The sequence below is a fragment of the Natrix helvetica genome (genome assembly GCF_964273705.1).
Source record: "Natrix helvetica genome assembly, chromosome: 1".
NCBI classification, from domain to species: domain Eukaryota; kingdom Metazoa; phylum Chordata; class Lepidosauria; order Squamata; family Natricidae; genus Natrix; species Natrix helvetica.
The window spans coordinates 131204430-131228391 of NC_138548.1; the positions used below are offsets into that span (position 1 = coordinate 131204430).

The 23962-nt window shown below is 36.2% G+C and overlaps 1 protein-coding gene across 1 annotated transcript in view; it reads right to left on the reverse strand.

Annotated features, from left to right (window-relative positions):
* Window positions 1-23962, reverse strand: part of CNTNAP5 (contactin associated protein family member 5) — a 407927-nt gene that overhangs the window by 10436 nt on the left and 373529 nt on the right. Inside the window, exons 20-22 of the mRNA XM_081943815.1 lie at window positions 15519-15645; window positions 13534-13621; window positions 78-296 (exon numbers count right to left, since the gene is read on the reverse strand). Coding sequence (XP_081799941.1) covers window positions 78-296; window positions 13534-13621; window positions 15519-15645 — 434 coding nt within the window. The remainder of the gene's footprint in view (window positions 1-77; window positions 297-13533; window positions 13622-15518; window positions 15646-23962) is intronic.

Genomic DNA, 23962 nt, shown 5'->3' on the forward strand with positions numbered 1-23962 from the left:
CATATTTCCATCATCTACTACTTACAACAAATAGGAAACATTACTAACTAGTTACCTGTAAAATGTGCTGAACATACCTGAGGAAGAGTAGATTGAGGTTGCTGTATTTGCATCTACTTCAACCAACGACCTGCAGTTTGATTCAGACAACGAACCCAGGACTGTCACTGGTGCTAGGTTGGGATGTCTTAAGGCAGCTTTCAGTGGAGCAATATGGTTATACTGCACAGATGACATGCATCCAGTGAATCCAAAGGAGTTTGCCTTGGAGATTTCCAGGTCCAGGCCCTGACTATCTGTAAAACACAGAGCGAATAGGTGCTTCTTCATTTATACTGCAATTCCATATGGACATTAAAGGATAGCTGACATTAATTCCTACTTATTTAACTACAGTATTAATTTAATTAGTTTTGACCAATTCATGTAATGCAATCTTCAATCCATGGTTGGAAACTTGTTATATTGTTATTTGCCTATTTGTCCCCACCTACCTGTATGATCCAAGAGTAATTTTTTTAATGAATTCTAACAAAAATAAATCTAGATTCAGGTCTAAAACACTGGTGTCAAATTTATGGCGTCACGTTGCTGTCACATGATGTATTGTGACATTTTCCCCCTTCCCAGAGCTGGGATGGGCATGGCCTGTATGTGATGCATCTGACCCAGTTTGACACCCCTTGTCTAAGATTTAGGGAACACACTTACTCAAAGTCTGTGAAATAATTTGCTTAGTAGGTTTGGGGTGCTGCAAATGTAACAGAGATAATCTGAATACAATGCAAATAATATGTTTAAAAACACTGATTTTCAGACATATGTAATGTAATGTGTTGAGGGGGGAAAACTTACAAGAGAACCTCCCCCAACACATTATTAAGTATCATGAATTCTAGATATTATGTTTTCTTTGGTGTCTCTTGACTTTGAACTAAAGACATTACAGCTAAAATTTATTTATAACTTCAACATCACATGGTGGTGCTGTGGCTAGAATGCAGTATTGTAGGTTAATTCTGCCAGCTGCAGGGGTTCAATTTTGACTGGCTCAAGGTTGACTCAGCCTTCCATCTCTCCGAGTAAAGCGAGGACCCAGATTGTTGGGGGCAATATGCTGACTCTATAGACCACTTAGAGAGGGCTGTAAAGCACTGTGAAGCCATATACAAGCCTAAGTGGTATTGTCATCGGGATCATTCATAGCTATGCTCCTGGTCCAGCAATTATGCCTGTCTGAGCAGTTTGAGACATAAAGAAAAGTGGAAGGAAACTCAAATTTCTATAAAAACCATTGGAAGAGAAAATACGGTTTATAAATTGTGCAGAAAAGCTCAAAACATACTGCACAATTTTCAAAATAAATCTGCTGTTCCTCAGTTTTATAAACCTCGGCAAGACAATACAATTATCCCTCTAAAGCTACTGATCATTTATTTCACAATTTGGGTTTTTAATAATAAATTTCCCGTGTGTCAAATCCTGTGCTTTCCTATGGGTTTATATAATTTAAGTTCAGCAGCTCCAGAATCATGGTGCTCCAAAATAATGCTACTAACGAAGTGGGAAAGGTCTCACCTCCTAGATGTCAAGTTCATTTTTTTAAATTATACCTCGGTGTAGGTATAATAAAATTGGTATTTTTAAAAAAATATCCTAGTTCTAGGAAGTGAGCATCGTGATTTAGAAAAGCATTCAATGTTGGTATCCAGTTCTTATTATCCACAGATAAACCTGCTGACTTTGTTGTGCTTTGGAAATCACGTTACATCACTGTTGGAGACTGAAATGCTGGAAGTCCACAAAGAATACACTCTCTGTGATACAGACAAAACGTATATGGTATTTCAAGGGCCTAAATATCAACTTTATGTTGTGCTACTTATTAAGCTAATTTGTCATAATGCATAATTCTCCCTTTCTCCCTCTCCTTTCCCCTCTCCTTCATTAAAGTGTAGGATTGCTTTGAAATGCTGTAAAAGCAACCAGGGAAAACACTGTGGCCGTGTGCTTCCTTGGCCCAAAGGTCAAAGCTATCTCCTACATCAGATGAAGTGTTAAGAACATGGAAAATGACTTCTCCATTTATAACCTATGGACTCTCTTTACTTCTTGCTTGCATCATTAGTCAAGGCCAGGGTTATGGTGCTATGCAGAGAATTAATCCCATGTTCAGATTGCCAGGGTGCTCAGTGGTGTTTCGAAGTCAACATTTTCGCATATATGAAGTTCGTTCAAGGACAATTTTATCAGATACCTTTTATATATTGCTAGTGACCTGACAAGAGCTATGTAACTTTACCTGAAACAAACATAATATCTACCATAGCGTTTATATTCCTGTCTAGAAATGACAGCTTGCTTACCTTTCAGGCTGCTTTTGTATTTTGCAGAAAAAGAATTGGGGGGCCCTCTATGAGCACAGAAGATTTTGCATAATGAAGGCAGCTGGCTAAAATGACTCTTTTACAGAAAGAATATTATAAAGATTATATAAAAGAATTTATGAGAAAATATTGTTTTTTCTCAACAATCAAATTAACATGGTTGAAGTTTCTCATATATTTTGATGGAAACTCCTTGTCAGCTCAGCAATATTGGCTTCTATGTATGCTTACAGATGGAACTAAAAGTTTGATTGCATTTGATATACACACTTTAAAATAAATTTTGATCATGGTGCCTGCCTTGCCAGCTGAGAAATCTTTTCATTCTTCAACGGCAGATAGGAGAGCTCCGCTCCTAACTTTAATCTAGTTATCCAGTTGACCCAGAAGCTAGAAATAAAAATAACTTTTCTATGTTCAAATCTTTATTTCTCTGTCGAAAACAAATTTATAGGGAGGGAATGGTCTAGAAAAACAATTGCCTGTCTACCTGCCCAAGATCTGTGCCTGTACACCACACAGAAAACATAAAAACATTGGCATTTAGAAACTTACAAATTGAAATAAATGAATTAATTAAAAAATAAACTTTAAATAAAGGTATTGATTATAAGTTGCCATTTTACGTCCATTTATTCCACCACTTGCTGAGGCATGCAAGGTGGAAGCCTGGAGGTGGAGGGCAAGAACAAGGTGAGAAGCTGTCTGGATCTTCGTCTGACATAGAGGCAAGTTATTTATTCCACCCTTAGCCCATGCTTTCTGCTTGACATACAAGATTTAGCATGTTCTAAGGGCAAGTTTCCTCTATTAAAGAATGCCGTCAGATTGGACTTGTGTTTTCTCTATGGCAACCTTGTGGAACTGTATTCCTTCAGCAACCAAGAGCTTAAGGCGTGTCCTATTACTGATATGATTTTTATGATGGCAAGATGTCATTTACCCAGGATCCCATCGGTTGCTTTTAATTATTGTGTTTTAATTTTTGTATCCTGCCCAGAGTCACTGCGGTGAGAGAGGAAGCCATTTTTATTATTCAAATAAATAAATAAATAAAATAATAAATACATACATACATGCATGCATACATACATTTTTTTTTCAAAAAATCAAATTCCATCTGCTGATTGGGCTTAATGGCCACCACCTATCTTTAAAAAAGCAGACTCAGGTAACTCTAGTATGTATGCAAGATAAGATTCACATGCCCGATTTTCTCTTCATTAAAAGATAAAAATACAACAAAACAAAACAAAACAGTGCTGTCGCAGGGCTCTGTGGTATAAAAGCATAACAGCTAGGAGATGCAGACTTTCTTTTTCCTTTGGGAAAATGTATTAAGAGAAAAAAATAATCTTTATTAAAGGAACTTCCTCCCCATTTAAACTTTATTGAAATGGATTGAAAAAAGATGAATTAGTATCCTGATTACATGATGTTCGGACAAATACAAATCAGTCACCAAACAAAACAACATCCTAATGGGCAGGCAGACTATATTTATCACAATCCTACTAATATTTTCCTCCACAAACCAACTTTTCAAAAACAGAGGCTTTAACTCTCACCCAAATGGACCCCCCCCTCCCAAAAAAAGCACAGTCCCTTAGAACAGTGTAAAGAAATATAGTTCAGGAAAGATTTGTAGCATTTCTCATTTTTCCACATTCAAATTAACTAATGTATCTAAATTAAACATTAAATCTGATTTGTTGTTATGTTGCAATATTAAAACTTTCAGAATTTCTAATCCTATTTAGGTGTTATATTATTTCGAGCCCTTTTCATATGAACACAGAAAATCAGCATCTCCAATGATGTGACTCAGATAAGGTCAAGGCTCAGAAGTGAATTGACAACCTGTAGTTCTTTCATGAACTTTCAACTGATGGAATATATTCCCACTATTGGGGGGGGGACCCTAACCACAGAGCTGAAGATTTGAAAGAATTTCTACAATAGCCAGATGTATAATACAATTTTAAGGGCATGGATACCCAGGCTTTCCTATCCAGAACTAATCAAATGAACTGCAATTTATCTTTCTTTTTTTAAAGCCATTCAGGCCACTTTTGGAGTATGTCGATTCAGAAATGAGATACACACAATTTTCTTGGATGAGAAAAGTGCCTTCATTTTGTTATGATTCAACTTCACGTTACTGGCACATATTCAACCTGTATTTGATGCAGGAGAAGTTTTAACACCTCCACTGCTTTACCTGATATATCAGACACCAATGCTAATATTTCACTCCAAAATCTTTGCTTTTAGGACCTAGCAGCTTCATATAGATGTTAAAGAACAGAAGAAATAATAAGGAAAATTGTAGGATTCCGCCACTAAATGAAATCTTGTAAAACCATTTTATACAACTTTCTGAAACTGAACCTGAGGATAAAGAGTTGAACATAATCATGTTCTCCAAATCTGCAACCCAGCCTAATAAGTTTACTTACGAATGGAAACTCCATGCTCACCTTTGGATGTGACAACATACGTACTTGAGGATCAATATGAGCTCCTTGACAATCATATGATGTTCTTATCGGGCACTTTACTATATTCTGGTAAGACCTGAATACTCTCTGTTTTCAAAGCAGCGGTATTATTGCAGATATATCATCATTTTGAAGATCAATCTGTGCAGTCATTAGAGGGGATGTCTGATGGGGTGGGTTCCTCTTCTATAGAAGAGGTTCCACAAATCTACAGTGCCATTTAGAACCGGTTCCAGCTCCCTCCCACCGCCTGGCCACACATCATCAAGATGAAAAACGAGAGGAGGAATTCTGGGAGTTGAAGTCCACAAGTCTTAAAGCTGTCAAGTTTGAACACCCCTGGGTGTTTTTTCCTAAACGGTTAGGGGTGCAAGGGTCTTGTAACTTGACAGCTTTAAGACTTGCGTGCTTCAAATGCCAGAGTTTCTGAGTCAACATTTTGGTTGCTAAGAAAGAGCATTGTTAAGTGAGTTTCACCACAAGTTGGCCACACCCACCCAGTCACATGGCCAGCAAGCTACTCCCACAAAGCAGGCCACACCTACAGAAGAGGTTCTAAAATTTTTTGAAACCCACCACTGGATGGCCCTGACCCAAATTCCCTACATCTTGGCCGAAGTAAGTATTAAAGGCCTATTATTGGAAAGAGTTCAATAGCTAGCTGCAGCAGTTTCATTTTATTTTTTAATGTAAAATCATGGAAGTATGTTTTGGATGTACTCATCTCGCCAACATATGAGCAAGGGTTGACTATGAGGTCTTCATGTATTCTCAGTTATTGATTCTCTGTGAATGCTACAGGCTCAAAAACAAGCACATACATGCCAGTTTTCTGGCAATCTTTAAATTACTCAGTAGTAAAATGCTTGCTTGAATATGGAAAGGGAAGTTATGCTCTTCAGATAATTTATAACCGATGGAGATTGGGTATCTTCCACCTTTATAGGTTAATTTTTGTTATCAACTATGTCAGAAGTGGGTTTGTAATTTTTTTCCTACTGGTTCACTCATGCGCACACGTTCATGCACAGAAGCGTCTGGGAGGGTGGGCGGAGCCTCCTGCCACTGCCGATCCGGGCTTAACAAGCAGCAACCCACCTCTGAACTATGTGAAAATTTGCAATATCCATTTTCAATGTCCTACAATTAGTTTTCAAACCATTGGTACATATTTCAGAAGGCCACTAAGCATCTACAAAATACCACACATCTTTTAATGGTTAACACGTGAAATAACTTTTGTTTAAAAGGAAATTATTATGAAAGGCATCATATAAAGCATTGGTGCTTTTTTGTGTCGCCTGGGAGGGGGTTCAGAAATGCTTTGGGTCGCCATTGCTTTACCTGCATCAAAAGATGTTTCTGCTCTGTATTTTTCAGCAAATTATATTTGATCTTCAATAACAATCACTCCTTTTAATTGGCCTAAGTTCTGCATTGCATATTTCTACCCAAGTCCTTCAACAAAGAGATTTCCTTCCTTGTAGCATCTTTATAGATCCAGAAATTGTCAGCCTAGTGAAGTGAACCTTATTTCATTTTAATAGTGAAATCAGATGAACTGGGCAATGGAAAAACTAGTCATCTGGAATGAATGTCAGTACTCCCTCCAATAGAAATTAATATTATAATAACAAGATTTATTTTCATATTGTTATTTTATTTTGATAACTGAAATTGTTGGCTGGCATGGTCACAAATTAGATAGAATAGAGCAGCACAATAATTAGCAATGAATTTCTGCACTGTAGCATCCCAGCCATGCAGAAAATCACCCTACGGTATACTTGTTTCGGAGCATTGCCGTTAAATATAAAAATTGTGTCCTTGGGGCATTTTTGAAAATGGGTTCTTCAGTTTGGAGATACTGGCCATATTTTCAGCATGGTTCTGGGGAAGACAATTCCAGATTATCTGTTGTGGATCCCTTCTTCTACAACAGGGCTGTCAAACCTGTGGCCCATGGACCAGATGAGTCACACACTGGCCATGCCCATGCCCGGTTTAGCAAAGGGGGAAAAAGTCCCAATACGTCACATGTCGCCACCATGATGACATGAGTTTGACACCCCTGTTCTTCAACATGTGTCCACAAAGGATTATTGAAGGTCTCTACATCAGAAAGAAGCACCATCTGTGTTGTATTTCATGATCAATCAGTTTGAGTTCTGCTCTTTTTTTCATATAAAGATTTAGGCTTCCATCTATACCATTTTTTTCTAATTCTGATACTCTTTGTCAGAGTCATTATAAAAGTTGTACGTTTCTTATGTAAAAAGCACATTCTAATTTTAAAATTATAGGAGAACAAGGAAACATTGGACATATTATCTAATCAAATCTTTTAAAATAGAAGTAGAAGCGGTTTTTGCTGATATCCTAGCAAAGAGAGAAGAAATGAAAGATAATGCAATATGAAGGGTGAGATATATTCACTAAACAGTGCATGGGAGAGTGGATAGCATATTAACTTGTGTGACTGACAGATCAAGGCCACCTTTATAGGAGTTATTTTATCAAAGTGTATGTGGTTAAATATTTATAGTATGATCTTGAAACCTACAAATATGAAGACCATTAACCATGACCTCAGACATCTAAAGTTGTGTTGTCATAAATAGGTGTTCTAGTTAATACAACCAATCAATGCACAAACACAAAATCTGACATATATTATGAGAGATACTGCACAATGCCACTGTTGGAACACCTATGTGCTCTCAAAATATGCACAAAAATTTCATAGTTGTGTTGTATTGGTATTGTGCTGCAACAGTTTCCTTCCTGACCATTAATATTTTTTCTTGGCCTATCAAACAGTTCTACTTCGGATGATGTAATCAAAGTCATGCTTTATGAATTCACTGTGACTCTGGGAAGCCAAATAACCCTCATATTATTCTTTACAATTTTGTATCCCATCGTTATTGTTTCATATAAATAGCTGAATATGGTATACATACACAATACTCCTTCCTCTTCTATTTTCCCCACAACAACAACCCTTTGAATTGGGTTGGGCTAAGAGTGTGTGATTGGTCCAAGGCCACCCAGCCACTTTTCATGCCTAAAGTGGGACTAGAACTCTCAATCTCCAGGTTTCTAACTATTGCAGTAACAAAGTGGAGCATATGTGTAAACTCAGAAGTAAAATGTACTGAAATAAATGAGGTTTTCAAGCAAGAAAGCAAGGATAAGGTTGTGCTTTTAGGGTATTTTTGAGACAATATTTTAACTATGTACATTGGGAGAGACTACAATGAAGATGGCAAGTGGATTCACAGGGGGGGGGACCCCATTTATCTCTATAACAGAGACAATTTCTTTTGCAAAGTGCTAACAATTTTTTTTTCTTTTGAGCAAGTTCAATGGCTATTTCCCCTCACTCAAGCAGTTATCTTTAAAGCAGGTGCTGTACACATCACTATCATTTTACAAGAAACTCTTGATATGCTTATTCTGCATATAAATCAGATATTCCACCACAGCTTTTCTTTCATATGGAAGTCTGTCAGATAATGCTACTAAAATAATTTTTATTGTTATTTTTTTGTTCACCGTCTTAAACCATCCATTGAAACAATGCAAAATGTCAAAACACAACCACTCCCATTTGGTTCATAACGCCAAGTGGGAAAAAAAAGACTTTCATCATGGATGTAACTTAATGGAGATCTGTAAATGCCAAAGAAAACTGCTTTTGAGAGCAGACAGCTGCAGTCAATTGAAAGAGCAACAGTTCATTCTAAAAATAAAATTCCAAGAGAAAGATCTCACGAGGAAGAGGGTGGAGACTTTGCAACCCTCTATTTTAGCAACCCTTCCCAAAGGGATCCTATAGACTCTCCCTGAAGTATAGCATAAGGCACAGCAATTAAGTAATATTACAAACTCTATTTCTGACAATAATAGCAGTCTCTAGAGGTGGGAGTAAAATGTTTTTCTCTCACTGTGAAATGACTTCCCTTTCCAGTTACTGCATACTAAGACCCAGGTAGAATTGGAACAATTTGAAAAAAATGAACAAACCCCTCTCTAATTATTCTGAGGGATGGCCTATTTAATATTAACTGGCAATTCTTAGGTGGATGATCTATTAAAGTTTTCCAAGTTTTCCATTTCAGAATAAAACAATGGGGATGGTAGTGAGAAAGGAGGATAGCAACAGTGCTTAGACTTATATAGTGCTTCACAGTGCTTTACAGTCCTCTCTAAGAGGTTTACAGAATCAGCATATTGAGTCAACCTTGAGCCTGGTGAGATATGAACTGCCAAATTGCAGGCAACAAAAGTAGCCTGCATACTGCATTCTAACCAGTGCACCACCATGGCTCTCTTAGTCATCCTGATCTTACTCCATTGCTAGTGATACTATAATTTTTTTGAGACATGCAAATGTTTCTATACAGCATAAATCAATCATTCAAAAGTTTTGAATTTCAAAATATGATGTCAGGTTTTCCAATTGTGTATGCATACTTATTGTGTGCATGCATATGAGTGTAAGGATGTATACATGTATATATAATACATACATACCGAGAAAGATAAAGAGAGAGACTCTGGAGGAATACCTTATTGTAACTCAGTATAGATATGTTTACTTTCAGTCGATTTATCTGTTCTTCATTGTCTTTTTGTGAAGCTGTGTATTGTTAGGAAGTGAGAGCCAATGAAGAATAAGTTGAATGAGGACTGGTGAGACCCAGGTTAGCTGCTTTTTAAAATAATATTTATTTATTATTAGATTAGAAGACCTTCTTCCAATCCAATAAGAAATTAATTCCAATTCACACAAAGAAAACCAGTCAAAAAAATTATGTGTCCAGTAAGTAAAACAACAAAAATACAATTAAAACCACCACCACTACCACCACCACCAACAACAACCTAACAAAAGCTCAGCATCTATCCTAACTCCAGACCTTGGAGCAGAGCAATGTTTTAATGACTTCTGGAACAACTCTAGAATCCGTCTGTATAAATCTTGGGAGATGGGGATTGTTCTACAGAAGGCACCTGCAGCAGGCACATTCTTCGCAAACTCCCTGATTAAGTAAATAACCAAACTCTATGCCATGTTGTAGCATTATAGGTGATAACTAATGCCCCTTGAATTGCATCCAGAAAGTAGCTAGTAACCAGTGTATCTCATTCATCAAGGATGACACACGGTTCAACATACTGTAACTTTAAAGTCCTCATTCAGTTATGGAAGCTTGAACAGTAACTTTAGGTCTACTATTGTCTTGTAACCCAACCTATTTTCCAAACTGAATCCAAACAATAGTGATTTGATTGCAAAGATTTAAAGAGAAACATAAAACCTAACGCTCTCTGCCTCCTGTTCCCTAGTCTGAAATTTTTGTAAACAATGTAAGTTTTCTTTCTTTTGCTACAGTTGCTACCACGCTGAGCTTTGTACAGCTTTGAAACTGTGAAGAAACAGGCTGATGTTTGTGAAATCTAGAGCAGGTTACTGTAGACTGCTCTATCCCAAGGAAATGGATACGGTGTCTAGGTTGATGATATTTCCAATTCCTTTCATAACATAAGAGCTATGGCCTTCCATATATTGGATTCCAGCTCCAATCAGTCACATCCAGCTTATCATTAACGTGAGAGACAGGGAACTATTGTGGGGTGCCACAGATTTCCTCAATAATGAATCATACTCTGCCATCAGCAAATGTCCTGTTTGAAGCGAGTAATCAGGAATTTCAATCCTTAGTCCATTTTTCTTAATATAAAGAGCTTAGCACATTTTGAAATGATAATGCTCAAACTCCCCACCAACACAGTTGATGAAATTGCTATCTTGAATACAATCCCATCAACATATTTGAAAAGCACTCATTTGGGGAAGGCTGACTTAGAATATTGGCAAGATAAGTACTCAAGTTTGGAAGGATTTAGAATATAAATTGTCCCATTATATTAGAAGAATTGTATAATTCCTCCATCAAATAGCTAGATAAAATCTGAAATAATGCAAGAATGCAAACTTTTATCTTCCAATGCAATATAAGAAGCAATAAAAGGGGGGGGGGAAGCAACAGGAATGATAAAACATAAAATTCATATTTGGAATTGCATTTATATTTCTTTAACCATGTAATAAAAATCTAGATATCGAAATCAAGGGTGGTCACAGATCACATTGTTCTAGGATTGTAATTTTAAAACCTGTTTTTTTTTAAATCAGAACTATAATTTTAGAGAGTTTGGCTTATATTTAAAGGGCTATTGGAAAAAACAACTAATTTCATATATTAGCCCTCATTTCTTGCTTTGTTAACTAACATTGCTGACACCGTTTTCATGTTCCATTCCACCTGGCTTCTGAGATTTATATATAGTTAATTTCAGAACCAGTTTATGTACAGACTCTTCGATTCATTCAGTTAATCTTCCCCTTGAATATAAGATATGGGCATGCATGACCGACTATGCACATAAAAAGCATCCCCTTTAATTTAATGGAAAACACAGCCATTTAATTTCAGCTCCTTTGCTGTCCTGAAAAATTCCCCGATGAGATATGCACATCGAGGGAAAACAGATTGCCTGAAAGCAAGGTAATTAATTTCAGGAAAAGGCGGGGCCCGTTTGATAGTCTCGCTTTGATAAAGATAAGGAGATTCACATCTGGAGTGCGATATCCATTGGTGTCCTTATGTTTTGAAGCACTGGACAATGCCCACCTGTTAGCAATCAGTAAAAAGAGCCTCCAGATAGACTATCAAGTGCTTTAACTAAAAGAAATGGCAGTAAATTCTGCACAGAGTTGCTTGATTAAAAAAAGAGAAGGGACAAAGTTTTTGGGCATGTTATCATTTCACACATGCAGATGCTGGTTTTTTTAAGGGTATGGAGAGACATGCAAATCAAACTCAATGGCTTTGTGTGCTTTAGTGGAGCAGAATAGTTACTTCCCTATAACTCTTCTTGGATGCACAGTAATCATCTATCTCATTCTGTTTCAGAAGCAATTCCAGTCTAGTCTTTTTGCCATGAATTTTACTGCAGGCTAGGTAAATGTATCAGTTCTGAACATTCAAGGACACAGAGTGGGAAACCTTTATTCTCAAAAGCTGGTCTTTTAAGCTAAAAATAACATTTCAATTCCTTAGATGCATAGCATAACTGAAATGGAAAGCACTTCTGTTTATTTAAAACATTTCTATTCCACGTGTATCTTAAAGAATTGAAGGCTGCTGACAATTTTTAAAAAATCTTGTCACCTCCCTTTATCATATATACTGTAATCATAGACACATTTTCCTGGAATAAGTGTCAAGGAGAGGTAAAAAATTATGAGGATTTTGAGGAAGTGGTAAGAGCCACAGGGCATTCAGGGATTGCTTTTTCCTCACTTTTCCAAATGGCAGGACTTTTTATGCAGTCCTCCCTTCATGATTCTCATCAGCTCAGCCAGCATTCTTCTTTACCTATGCATGCAAAGAAAAATACTGGATGAAGCTAATGTGAATTCTGAGGGATGGAAGGTGAGAAAGAAGATTTATAAATTATCTCAGTCTTAAGGTTCTTAGTTCCAACACTGGAAGTGTTTAAGAAGATGTTGTCTGAAGTGGTGGGGTTTCCTGCCGAGACAGGGGGTTGGACTAGAAGACCTCCAAGGTCCTTTCCAATTCTATTATTCTATTCTAGTTCTGGTATTCTAGAGGTCAACCAGGCATAAGTTGGTTATCATCCTAATAGCTCATTGACAATATGTAAGAGAAAGGACAGATAATAATGCTCTCCAGATTCAGCTCACATCTCATCTTCTCTGTGTAAACAACAAATCAAACATGTACCCATCTATGTGTATTACAGCTACCATTACCTGTAACATGGTTGTCATGATCTCACAAGTCATTGTGGAATCCACCCCCAGAGTGTGAGAATTCATGCATCCCAAGATCAAAACCTTTTGGACTCCAATACCAGCCCTGAGATGGCATTCAGGTGCTTATGAATAGTCCAGACTGTCACTGTGGCCCAATTTAACAGACACACATAACAGTCATCTCCAGGCTGATGCTGATTGCAATGGTCTCCGACCAATTGCAGCAACACCTCCCCTTCACTCTTGGCAATGTGGCTTACCACATGTGAGAATGCTGTAATCTTAAATTGCAACCATGAACCATGAACCATGAATCTAATTTTAAGTGAACAAGCATGGGATTGTATTGTACCAGTTCCAAAGTACTTCATTCTCTTTGCTGTTGTTATATTACTTCTATTTTGCCACCCACTAAATATGGAATACTAAAAAGAATCCCTAAAGTATTATCTGCTTTACAGTCTGATTCTGTTTTAGAAACCCGTGACAATCAGCTATTGAGCCATTCAGGAGCTCTATAGCCTTCATAACTCAACATTTTTCTTCTATACTCTACTTGCACACACACACACACACAAAGATTTTATGGTCAGCATCAACATTTATGCCTGCCAAGTAAAAAAAGAATGCATCATCTCTTGCAAAAAGTTTCATATTAACACTGTTTAGACATAGCAGAGATCTAAGCAACATATTGAAAATAAAAGTGCACCAACATGTATCCAAACAATGCATTGCACAGTCGACCATAAAATAATTATCTACAAATCAGAAAAATGTCACATATGCCTACCAGTCACTTTCCCTAAGGTCAGTGATTTAATGGCTCTGAATTCACCCTCAGAGGAAAAGTTGTGTTTGACTTTGAGAACCTGATCAATCTGGAAAGGAAGCAGAAATGCATGGTATTAGCAATACTTTCTAAGCAAGTGAAGGGTGTATTCTTTTGTTGGTATGCAATTTTTTTCCCACGTTTATATTTCACTCCAACATGAGGCTCCTGTCAGGGAAATCTTCCCCATGTTTGTACAACACTGAGATTTTGAGAGCTGCTCAATAATTCCCCAAGCTTGTAGCTGTCAACTGTATCATTCCAATATCTGTGCAGGTCAGACTATGTTGGGAAGCTGCCCAATTTGTTTTCCTAGGACTCAATTTAGCGTGGATTCTTAATCAGCTTGACACTGCCTCTGTTTTTAGTTTCTTATAATTATGTATATTCCTATGCCAAGTCATACACAATAGCAGAACAGCATTTGAGAATTGGAGGACTGCAAATCAACAGGTGTTTAGAATTCATTGATCTTTCATTTTTTTTATGTGTCAAAGCACAGAATTATTAGAATAATTCATAATCAGCCTTCTGACCAAAGATGTCTTATATTATAATTAGCACAACAGACAGAATTACGTTATTTTGGAAAATTCGTTTTGAAGTCATTAACGCAAACCTACTGAACTGTATTCTCTGAAATGCAGGGTGAGCCAAATCCAAAATACATCTTCATGAATAATTCCCTAAAGAAGAAGATCCTTTTGACATTGTAATTCTTACTCAGCCTATAAATTTAGCTTTGACTTAAACATATCATGAAGCTCATTATATTTCTTTATTGCATTCTAGATCAAACATCAACTGGTGTGATATCAGGAGCCACTTTTTTATTCTTTTTGACATTTTTCTGTCATTCTTCCTTTAGATTTCTCCCATATCTGTATCCATGGCATGTACCAACATGCTTCTTTTGTTGCTGATCTTTTACACTCCAAATATAAGTTCTATTCTCTGGCTTTCTTCTACCTTAGTAATGCATCAAAGTATGTGTTTCTAGCCTTCTCTACTCCTTGGTATGAAGAATTTAAAGAACAACTTTACTACAAACTTCACTTGGATCCCATCAGTTTTTATAAGGGAGGGAGATACAAAATTTGTTTATTTCCATATGTGTTTCTATTCTCCAATATCTGCATTTTAGGCATGTGGAGGGTACTGTTTTATTAGCAGAAAGTGACCAAGGCTTACAAGTCTACTTAGCAAATATACCAATTGACTTAATTTTATTGGCTAATTATAAATTGGAATAAAACAAAATTAAGATACATCAGTAAATAATAAATCCCTAAATTGAATATTATGCTAACAGAGAAAGAATTGGAGTTCTTGATTCTATCTGAGCTTGGTTGTCTGCTTGCATATGTTTCAAATGTCTCAAACAAACAAACAAACAAACAACTTCAGAAAGCACAAAGAACTACACAGTTCAACCTTGATCTGTATGTTCTCTTCTAGAGAAAAAAAATCCAGGAGTGTTGGATTTTGAATGGCATGGCATCAAAGCATGGTGATAGGGATGAACAGGGTTGAACAAAGGAGACCAGTTCTTTGAAAAATAATTAAATTTAGGATTTCTCAGCTGATTACATGCTGTTATGACTTACTAGTTCTTTTGTATGGAGTAGAAGCATATGCAGTGATCCAGATAATATGGCATGAACAATTAAAACTCTGGATCATCCTTCTGTCTGTTCTTGAACTCATTATTTCCAGTCTTAATGTAGTTGCTGCAGCCAGAAGACAAAATTCTCACTTGGCTTCGCAAGGCACAATGGCATCTGACCATGCCATTGTTGTAGCCACTTACAAGATCCAACAGCAACTCTAGCAAATATGGGCATGTGCTTTTCAGGACAGATATCAAATTTATCTTTTCATTTGATTACTAAGGACTGCAAAGAGTTCAGGAAGTTGTGGGCCACAACAAATAGTATATTAGATACCTGAATAGTCAGCTCTCTTCCATCTCTATTTATCTTCACGCTGTGTAGTTCTCTGTTAGCAAAGTTTCCAGAATCAATTGTGAAAATAAGAGATTTGTCTTTACTCAGTCTGTATCGGACTTGCAAGCTTCCTTAAAAAGAAGAAAGAAAGATGTTTGATAATACAAAATCTTGTATCACTAACTTGCTGTGAAGAAGCAGGAAGTAAATCTAAGCAGAAGAAACCTCAGTGGAACGGAGAAAAAAAGATTATCAATTTCAGCTGAAGAAGTGAAGTACTTTACACATCAGATCCACTAAATCATAGATCTGTGAGTCTTGAAATCAACTGGCAAAACTTCTCTTTATTTTATTTGAACAGAAAGAATCATAAAGCATTTATCCTATTTCTGTAAGAGGAAAAAGTGGAGAAGAGATAAGAATTGCTGTATCTCAGCTTCTCAATTTTTTCAATCTTGGACCTTTCCAAGTGTCTGCCTTATGGTACATCATAAATAAAGACATGAGGATACAAGCAAATGAAGCAAAAGAGACTGAACATCAAGGAAAATGTTATGTTGATAATTCAAGCAAGTTGTATCATCAACTGCAGATGTCATTTAAAAGTTCCTATAACTTAAGCCACCAAAAGAAAAAAGAAAAGTTGATTTCTGGACAATTAACAATGCTGTGCACTCTCCAATTGGCAAAGCATTTGTGTGACATATTTTTTTTTCAAACAATCATTTTTCATTTTATTTAGTGAATCATGCCGTGTTCTTTCAAAAGAAAGGAAAGCTGATTCTATTATCAGAATGTATTATAGAACTGAATATTATACCCTGAAGGTTGTCCTAGCTGTTTACATGCACTAAAGCAATTTGACTTATACATAAACACAGACATCTTGAGGATAATATATCATCTAACTATCTATCTATCTATCTATCTATCTATCTATCTATCTATCTATCTATCATCTATCTATCTATCTATCTATCTATCTATCTATCTATCTATCATCTATCTATCTATCTATCAATCATCTATCTATCTATCTATCTATCTATCTATCTATCTATCATCTATCATCTATCTATCTATCTATCTATCTATTTATCTATCTATCTATCTATCTATCCTGTTTTGCAAGTAGGAAATTGCATGTTCTCTTTCTTAAATATATATATATATATATATATATATATATATATATATATATATATATATATATATATATATATATATATATATATATATATATATATATATATATATATATATATATATATATATATATATATATATATATAATGACTGTAGTTAGAAGAATCTGGATTCCAATCACATCAAAAAAGCTACAGGTATCCTGTGATCAAAGTGTAAAAAAGTCATAGCTTTATCACAGCTTTGATAAAGTTACGCACTGTAAACAGAGACTGTATCGTGCCTCATCTTTAAAGTTCAGTCATCATGTTTGTACTTTAAAAATCACAGAAAGCTCATTCTGATATGTTTGATCTTTATATTCATATCAATTCAAAACTGAATGTAGGAAAAGTATAATGTTTGAATCATTATCTTTTTTTAAAAAAAAATGTCTGTTTTAATTATCTGAACACATTGAAAAATATATTCATGCATTAAAGCATCAATTCATTTGTTAACCATAAACCATAACAATCAGAATAAAAACAAGATATAGAATTCCATAAAAACTCTGAAATATCATTTAGGTGGATCATTTATAAACTCCAAGATTGCGATATAAAATTACAGTTTATTAAAGTATAATTATACAAACCCTAATTATACAGCTGTTAAGCAAAATTGTACATAACACTGATCAAAACTTCCATATACCTGCAACTAAGAGAGCTACAAATAATATTTTGAGACCAAATATCTTTTTTTTTTTTTTTTTTTTTTGTAATAAAATTTTATTGGTTTTTCAAAATTTATAGGGAAAAGGGTAAATGGACAGGTATACAAATTTTGGCAGTTGCAAAGTGTGTGAGGCCCCCCTCCCTCCATACCCATAGCGTACATTTATATATAATGCATTAGTATATAATTGATTATAATCAGCATATTAGTTCTATTATTAAATTCAATCAAATTAAACATTACAATATAAAATCCAAATATAATTCCATTTTCACTTTCGGTCAATTTATAATAATATGATTTTCATATTTATTTCTGTGATCTGAGTCTTCTTGCTATTGCCCCATCTCCCTCCACTGGCAGAGCTCTGGCCCCTCCCGTGTCCTGCGTGTCCGTTGTAGTGTCTGGTGGTTTCTCTAGGAGTGTTTTATTTTTTTCCATAAAGGCCTGTGCCTCTATGGGTAAATTAATTCTGATTCTTGTCTCCTCCCAGAATATCAGCATACCTTCAGGCATCAACCATCTAAACCACACCCCTTTCTGGTATAATCTATTCGCTAATTGCGAATAATTTTTTCTTTTTTCTCTAATCTTCTTAGGGATCTGCTTCAGAATGGTTATCTCCATATCATGATATGTCAATGCTTGCCCCCTTTGTACACCCAGGATTTCATCTCTTGTGGTTTTTCTAAGGAATTTAATGTGAACCTCCCTGGGTAAATTGTGTGTTCTAGCATAAGCTGAGTTCACTCTATAAACCAGATCTATATCCCACCCCATCTGTTGTTTTTCTTTGTGTGTATAGTCAGCCAGAATGTTTGTCATGATGTCCCTTATATTTTCCCCATCTTCTTCTATAACATTTTGAAATCTAAGATAATAGGACATTCTCTCAAATTCTAATTTCATCTGTTGGATGTCAAGATCTTTGTTCCCTTTCTGCACGGCTTCCACCCCCCCCCTCACCTCCTCCACCCCCCCTTCCACAAGATTCAGTCTTTGTGAGTTCTTATATATTTGGGCTTGATTTTCTTTAATTTCATCTTTCATTTCCCTTAACTGTTTCTTGATTTCCTCCTGGCCCTGTAGAATTTGTTGAAGCATTTGTTGAAAGTCCATCTCTGTAGTCTTATGGTGCATCAGTTCTGTTATCTTTGACTGTGTGGCTGGACTGGATGTTGCGGATGTTGGAGCAGAAGTGGCAAAGCCAGGTTTTCCAGGAGGGGGTCTTTTAGATGCCATCCTTTATAACGTTAAAAGTTCAGTCCAAATATGAAGTAAGCAATTAGAAAAGAAGGGTAGCCAGGTGAATCCGGGAGCAGAATAACCAGGCAGAAGAGAATCTCTCCAATAAGTCTGGCAATAGATAGAAAATTTCCCCTAGAAGGTTAAAAAAATACCAATCCACAAGAGGTTCCTCTGGGAGACACGGAGACAAAGACCGGAAGCCTGAATTTTAAAGGTGGAGTCAGGTTTCAGAGTTCATAAAGACAACGGAAGTGTGCCATCTTGCCCTGCCAGTTTTGGGCACAGAGGCGTAACAAAGTTTTAGAAAGTTCCAAAAGTCCTCAAATCATTGTAATATGTAAAATTAAATTGAAAAGAAAATCATCTCAGCCTAAGTGAGGCTTCATTCGTTGGCTCTCCCCCCTCCTCCTTCCCCGGGGGCTGAGAGCAAAATTGTTTCTTGCCGCTTGTCCAAGGGGGGGGGGGAAACCCCCCTCCCTCCAGCCGCACCTCCAAAATGCTCCGAAAGTTGTTTTAAAGTTTTAAAAGCTGAATCAAATCTTCATGCAAAGTAAGGGATGAAGAGAGAGGCAACCTCACCGCACCGCAGCTGCTTCCTTCAATTGTAGCATTCTCCAGTCGGCTTGTAGCGAGGCGCGAGGCGTGGAAACGCGATGCGCCCTCCGAGCTTGCTCCCCGGTGCCTTGGGCGCGCGAGAGAGCCCCCGCCGGCTGCCGCCGCTGCAGGAGACCTCCGCGATGCCGCCCCTCCGGCAGGACCCCTCTGCGGGGTGTCCTGTGCCCCCCAAGGAGTGGGGAAGCCCACCGGGGAGCCGGAGCGGGCAAAGAGCTGCCCGTCGCCGCCGCCGCCGGAACCGGAACTCCTAGACCAAATATCTTAAAGTAATTTTTAATGAAGTTAAAAAACTGAAAACCACCTTACATAATTGAAAGGAATGTTTTGTTTTCTAATATAGTAATGTTTTTTTTAACTAAATAGTCTGAAAAAAACATGTGCTCTTAACCTAAAATATATTTTAATTATATTAGCTCGGGCACATAAAAACAAGTAAATAAATAAGCAATCAATTACCCATTAAATAATGCCTCCACCGATTTGCCAATACACAGTTGCCTTACTAAGCTTTTTTTTTTCAAGTAGTAGGGTTTTCCTTTGAATAAATATGTAAAAGATTGTACTTGATTGATAATGAAATTGACTCCTGAAACAGCTGACTCCTTTAAAAAAATGTTGTTTGGAAAAAAATCTACTGAAATGTGATTCAGAGTTTCTCAAAGGCTTTCCTGTGCGATGAAACAAATTTCTGCTTCTCTGTTTATTCTCAGGGGGCTCAAGATTTTATCCTCTCTGTCTGTTGGCAATATTTTTGTGCTTTGCTTAGAGATGCCATTGCTGGTGTGTTGTTTTCTGTTATACTCTAGACCTTCCCTAGCTGCCTATACAAAACAAAACATAACAAAAACAAACAAAAACAAAACACAACCCTCCTGGGACAAACTTCCTTCTTATGATCTCCTTTGGGATTTATGCAAACTTGGATGCTGAATGCCATTATTAAAACAATAGTACTGTATAGTGAAATCCAGGATGTTAATTTCATGTGTACCACTTGCCCATCTCACAGATAAATATATAATGTTGTAAGAAATCCATATTCCATCCTTGGGAATTTAACTGCAATTATCTTTTTAGATAGTTACATTGAAAGAAAAGCTCAAATTCTTTCATCAAAATGAATTAAAATCTACGTACCGCACTATTCTAAGCTACAATAAGCAAAGCCACCTGGAACAAAATTGACCCCTGGAGACCTGATGTAATACAAAATTACAATCACAGTTAAGTTATCATAATCAATAATCTTCTTTCATCTTTTTATATATTATCTATTCTTTCATAATGTTCTTTGCAAAGAGTAATTGTTTCATTAACTATTTGTTACAGAACAAGTAACAAATACTGCACCAAATGACTTTGTTTTGTGTATTCATGAATTGAGATGTTCTAACTAACTAGAGTTCTAGAAGACATTATGCCTCTAATAAGAAAATGTGTATAATTTATTTTATTTTTTAGATCATTTATATCACATAATATAATCAAAGCAATCTTCAAATTATGGCTTTGGGAGTTTTTCATCCAGTTATCAGTTGGTTTGTCAACCTGCCTTTGGCACCATATCTTTCAGCATATTAGAATACATGAAATATGTATTGCTGCCAAGTTATTAGTCAAATGGCTTTTAAGAATAATTACCAGTTTATTTTGCAGCTTTTATAATTAAATATGAAATTAATAAATGTACTTTAAGATTTTCCACCTAGGATTGGTCAACTAGCAGATGAATGTAACCTGCAAAGCTGTTTCATCCGGCTGTTGCATATTTAATCAAAGGCAAGGTAAATATTTTGCCCACAGCTTCATGCAAAAGGAAGAAAATGTTTGCAAAGGTGTGAATTCTAAATCTCTATTGTGTAATGTTTCATCTTTGTTTGAGTTTTGTACCAAAGCAAACTAACAGCTGTTCATAGAATAACTGAATATGAATGAGCAAATCTGCTAATTTCTCTTTCACTCAGTTTCTCATCCTATTACCTCTAAATTTGCTCAATCCTCTTCACAATCAAAGGAGGAGGCAGGTCATATCAAAACAAACAAGAACAAAGTCCTAGCACCAACAGCTTCGCCCCCTCAAAAACTCAGTTGTATTTGTGCACATTGACCTTAGATATGCATAGTTGTATATTGGCATGCACATATTTCTAGCCATGTGCATTGTTTCCTAGTATTTATTTCTTCTCCTAAATATTGGATTTATACACACACATACACAGTACACACACACACATACAGTGTGTGTGTGTGTATGTCTATGTAGATACAGTATATTTGTGCTTATGTTGTTTAATGCACAATTTTTTTTGTATTTGTATTCCAACTGTAAGCATTTATTTATTTAATCAAATTTTAAAGTTTATCTTATCTCTAACAGAGGAACTCTGATACTCTAATCCTTATCCTCTGGCTTGCTAACAAAGTGGTGTGGTTGAGATTGGCTACATCTGCACTTTTTAAACCCTTTCCTAGAAATGCAAACGGGTACATTTTACATGTTACTAAAGTGTTTTTATGGGTGCAACTTGGGTGAAAAGAGGGCAATAACTTGTCTTCTCATCCTCTGATAACTGTGTTTTTGCTTTTCACTTTTGTCAAAATAATGAAAGCCTTAAATTGAACACGTTTCTTGCAGGCATACAGTGCCACCACATACTACAAAAGGGTGGAATTGTGTTGAATTGATAGAGTGCTGCTTTATTTATTTTAATGCACCTCCCCTTGTCCACCTCTCCATGACTGCTGCTGATATACTTGGTAAAGTTTAATTTCAATAAAGTGTTTGTATTTTATTTCTCTGTAACTATATCAAGGTTCTAATGTAAAGGTCATGCAATGTGCAATATATAATCTCCCATCTCTCCTATGTTTTATTTGTTTGCAGAAGTCTTTCTTGTTTTTTGACAACCTTTCCTGGCAACTAAAGATACTATATAAAAATTGATTATAGGGCCAGGGAAAAAATGAGTGGAACTGAAATGTATGCTTTATTTAATTGAACAGAAACAATGTTACATTAAAATCTAGTTAATGCAATTAACCCCTTCGATAATTTTCTATTCTGTCATAATTAAAAATGATAATGTGATAGCAATGGAGGGCCTACCCTAACATAGAGGTTGCACTCTAGGTCCAACATGATACTTTCAAAAGCGGCAGGGTAAGCTATTTTATGTAAACAGGGAGAAACCCCAAGCTCACTAGTACTGATAACATTATCTAGTCTGGTAATGAAATCTCTTCAAGTGAACAACTCAGAGAGCATCAAGGACTCCACATTTCAACCTTGAGCTACAGATATTTTCTCCTATTGGAACTAATAGGACAATATAATCTATGTCTATCTGATACTAGGAGTTAATAAGTTCAAGGACACTGAATCCTAGATAAATTGCAGCTCAAATCTCCCTCTGGACCATGAAATAAGTGCTGAATTGCTCAATTATTTCAAAGCATACAAAAGAGATGGGTAAGTTTAGATAAGTAGAATGGATCTTTGACATCCTCTCAATATTTCTCAATGTCACCTCCCAGTGCACAAACCCACCATGGTGAATGGGAAGCACACCATCTTTTCTTCAGTGTTGCTCCTTTTCAGATTGATGAAATAATGCAAGCATCTTGAAAACATGTGAATGGAGTATATGTTCCTTGTTCTGCTAGCTTCGATCCTCTTTCAATGCAGATTCTTGCTTTATGGAAGCATCTATTTCCTTACAGACTTAAATAGTCTTGTAAGAAGGCGTACTGTTTTGATAACCATAAACACATATAGCAAGCATACATACATATACTGAATGGAAATAAAACAATCACTATTTGGCAATTTTCCTGAGCAATGAATTAAAGAAAATTCATTTTAGAATACATTATGCCCGTACTTGGCAGATTCTTCTAGCTTGATCAGCTAATTTTGGCATTTGATATGCCTGACAGCATCGATATGTTGCATTTGATTGTTCTCCTAATATCAGAATGGTAAAATCCATTACCCTTGGAGTCTGACTTCTTATGAAACTGTCAAATATATGCTCATAAACATTTCTCAATTTCAAAAACCATGAAATAGGCCTCCTCTTTGTCTAATGCAAAAAGTGTATGTATGTAAATAAAAAAAATAACTAGCCAATTCTTTCTGCAAAAATATATTTCCATAGAACTGTTTTTCAGGGTCAACACAGTGTACTTAGGATGTTCATGTCTTTTCACATCCCATGCTGGGGAAAAGGAAAACCATGTGGTATTCCATCTCAGCCAAACTACACAACAGTCAATTGTTTTAGTAGCTTATTAAAAGGGTGACCACACTTTCTCATTGCATCATCACACATGCGTGAGTGATTGCTAAAGAGGAGAAAATAATTAGGGAAGGTGTTGAGTGAAGAAGGAAAGATCACATTAGTGAGGCAATTAGTAACATGGTGTATTCCATATGTGTTATTAACATTTGCATGGAGAGCCTTTTGCAATGATTTATTGATAATAGGAACACAGAAAGAAGAACTTTGGATCATTAACATCAATTCATCTCCTTCTGGAAGTGGCCAGCTATTATCAATGCCACTCAGTATAAATAATGGTTCTGGAATACCTCTGAGACCTGATATGTGGAAGGGCTGGCTGGGAATAGTGTTCTTTACTTAGCAGGCCCTTCTTGGGACTCTCCTGAATGAGAGTTTGCTACAGTCACAAGTCACATTGAAGTAGAGAGATTA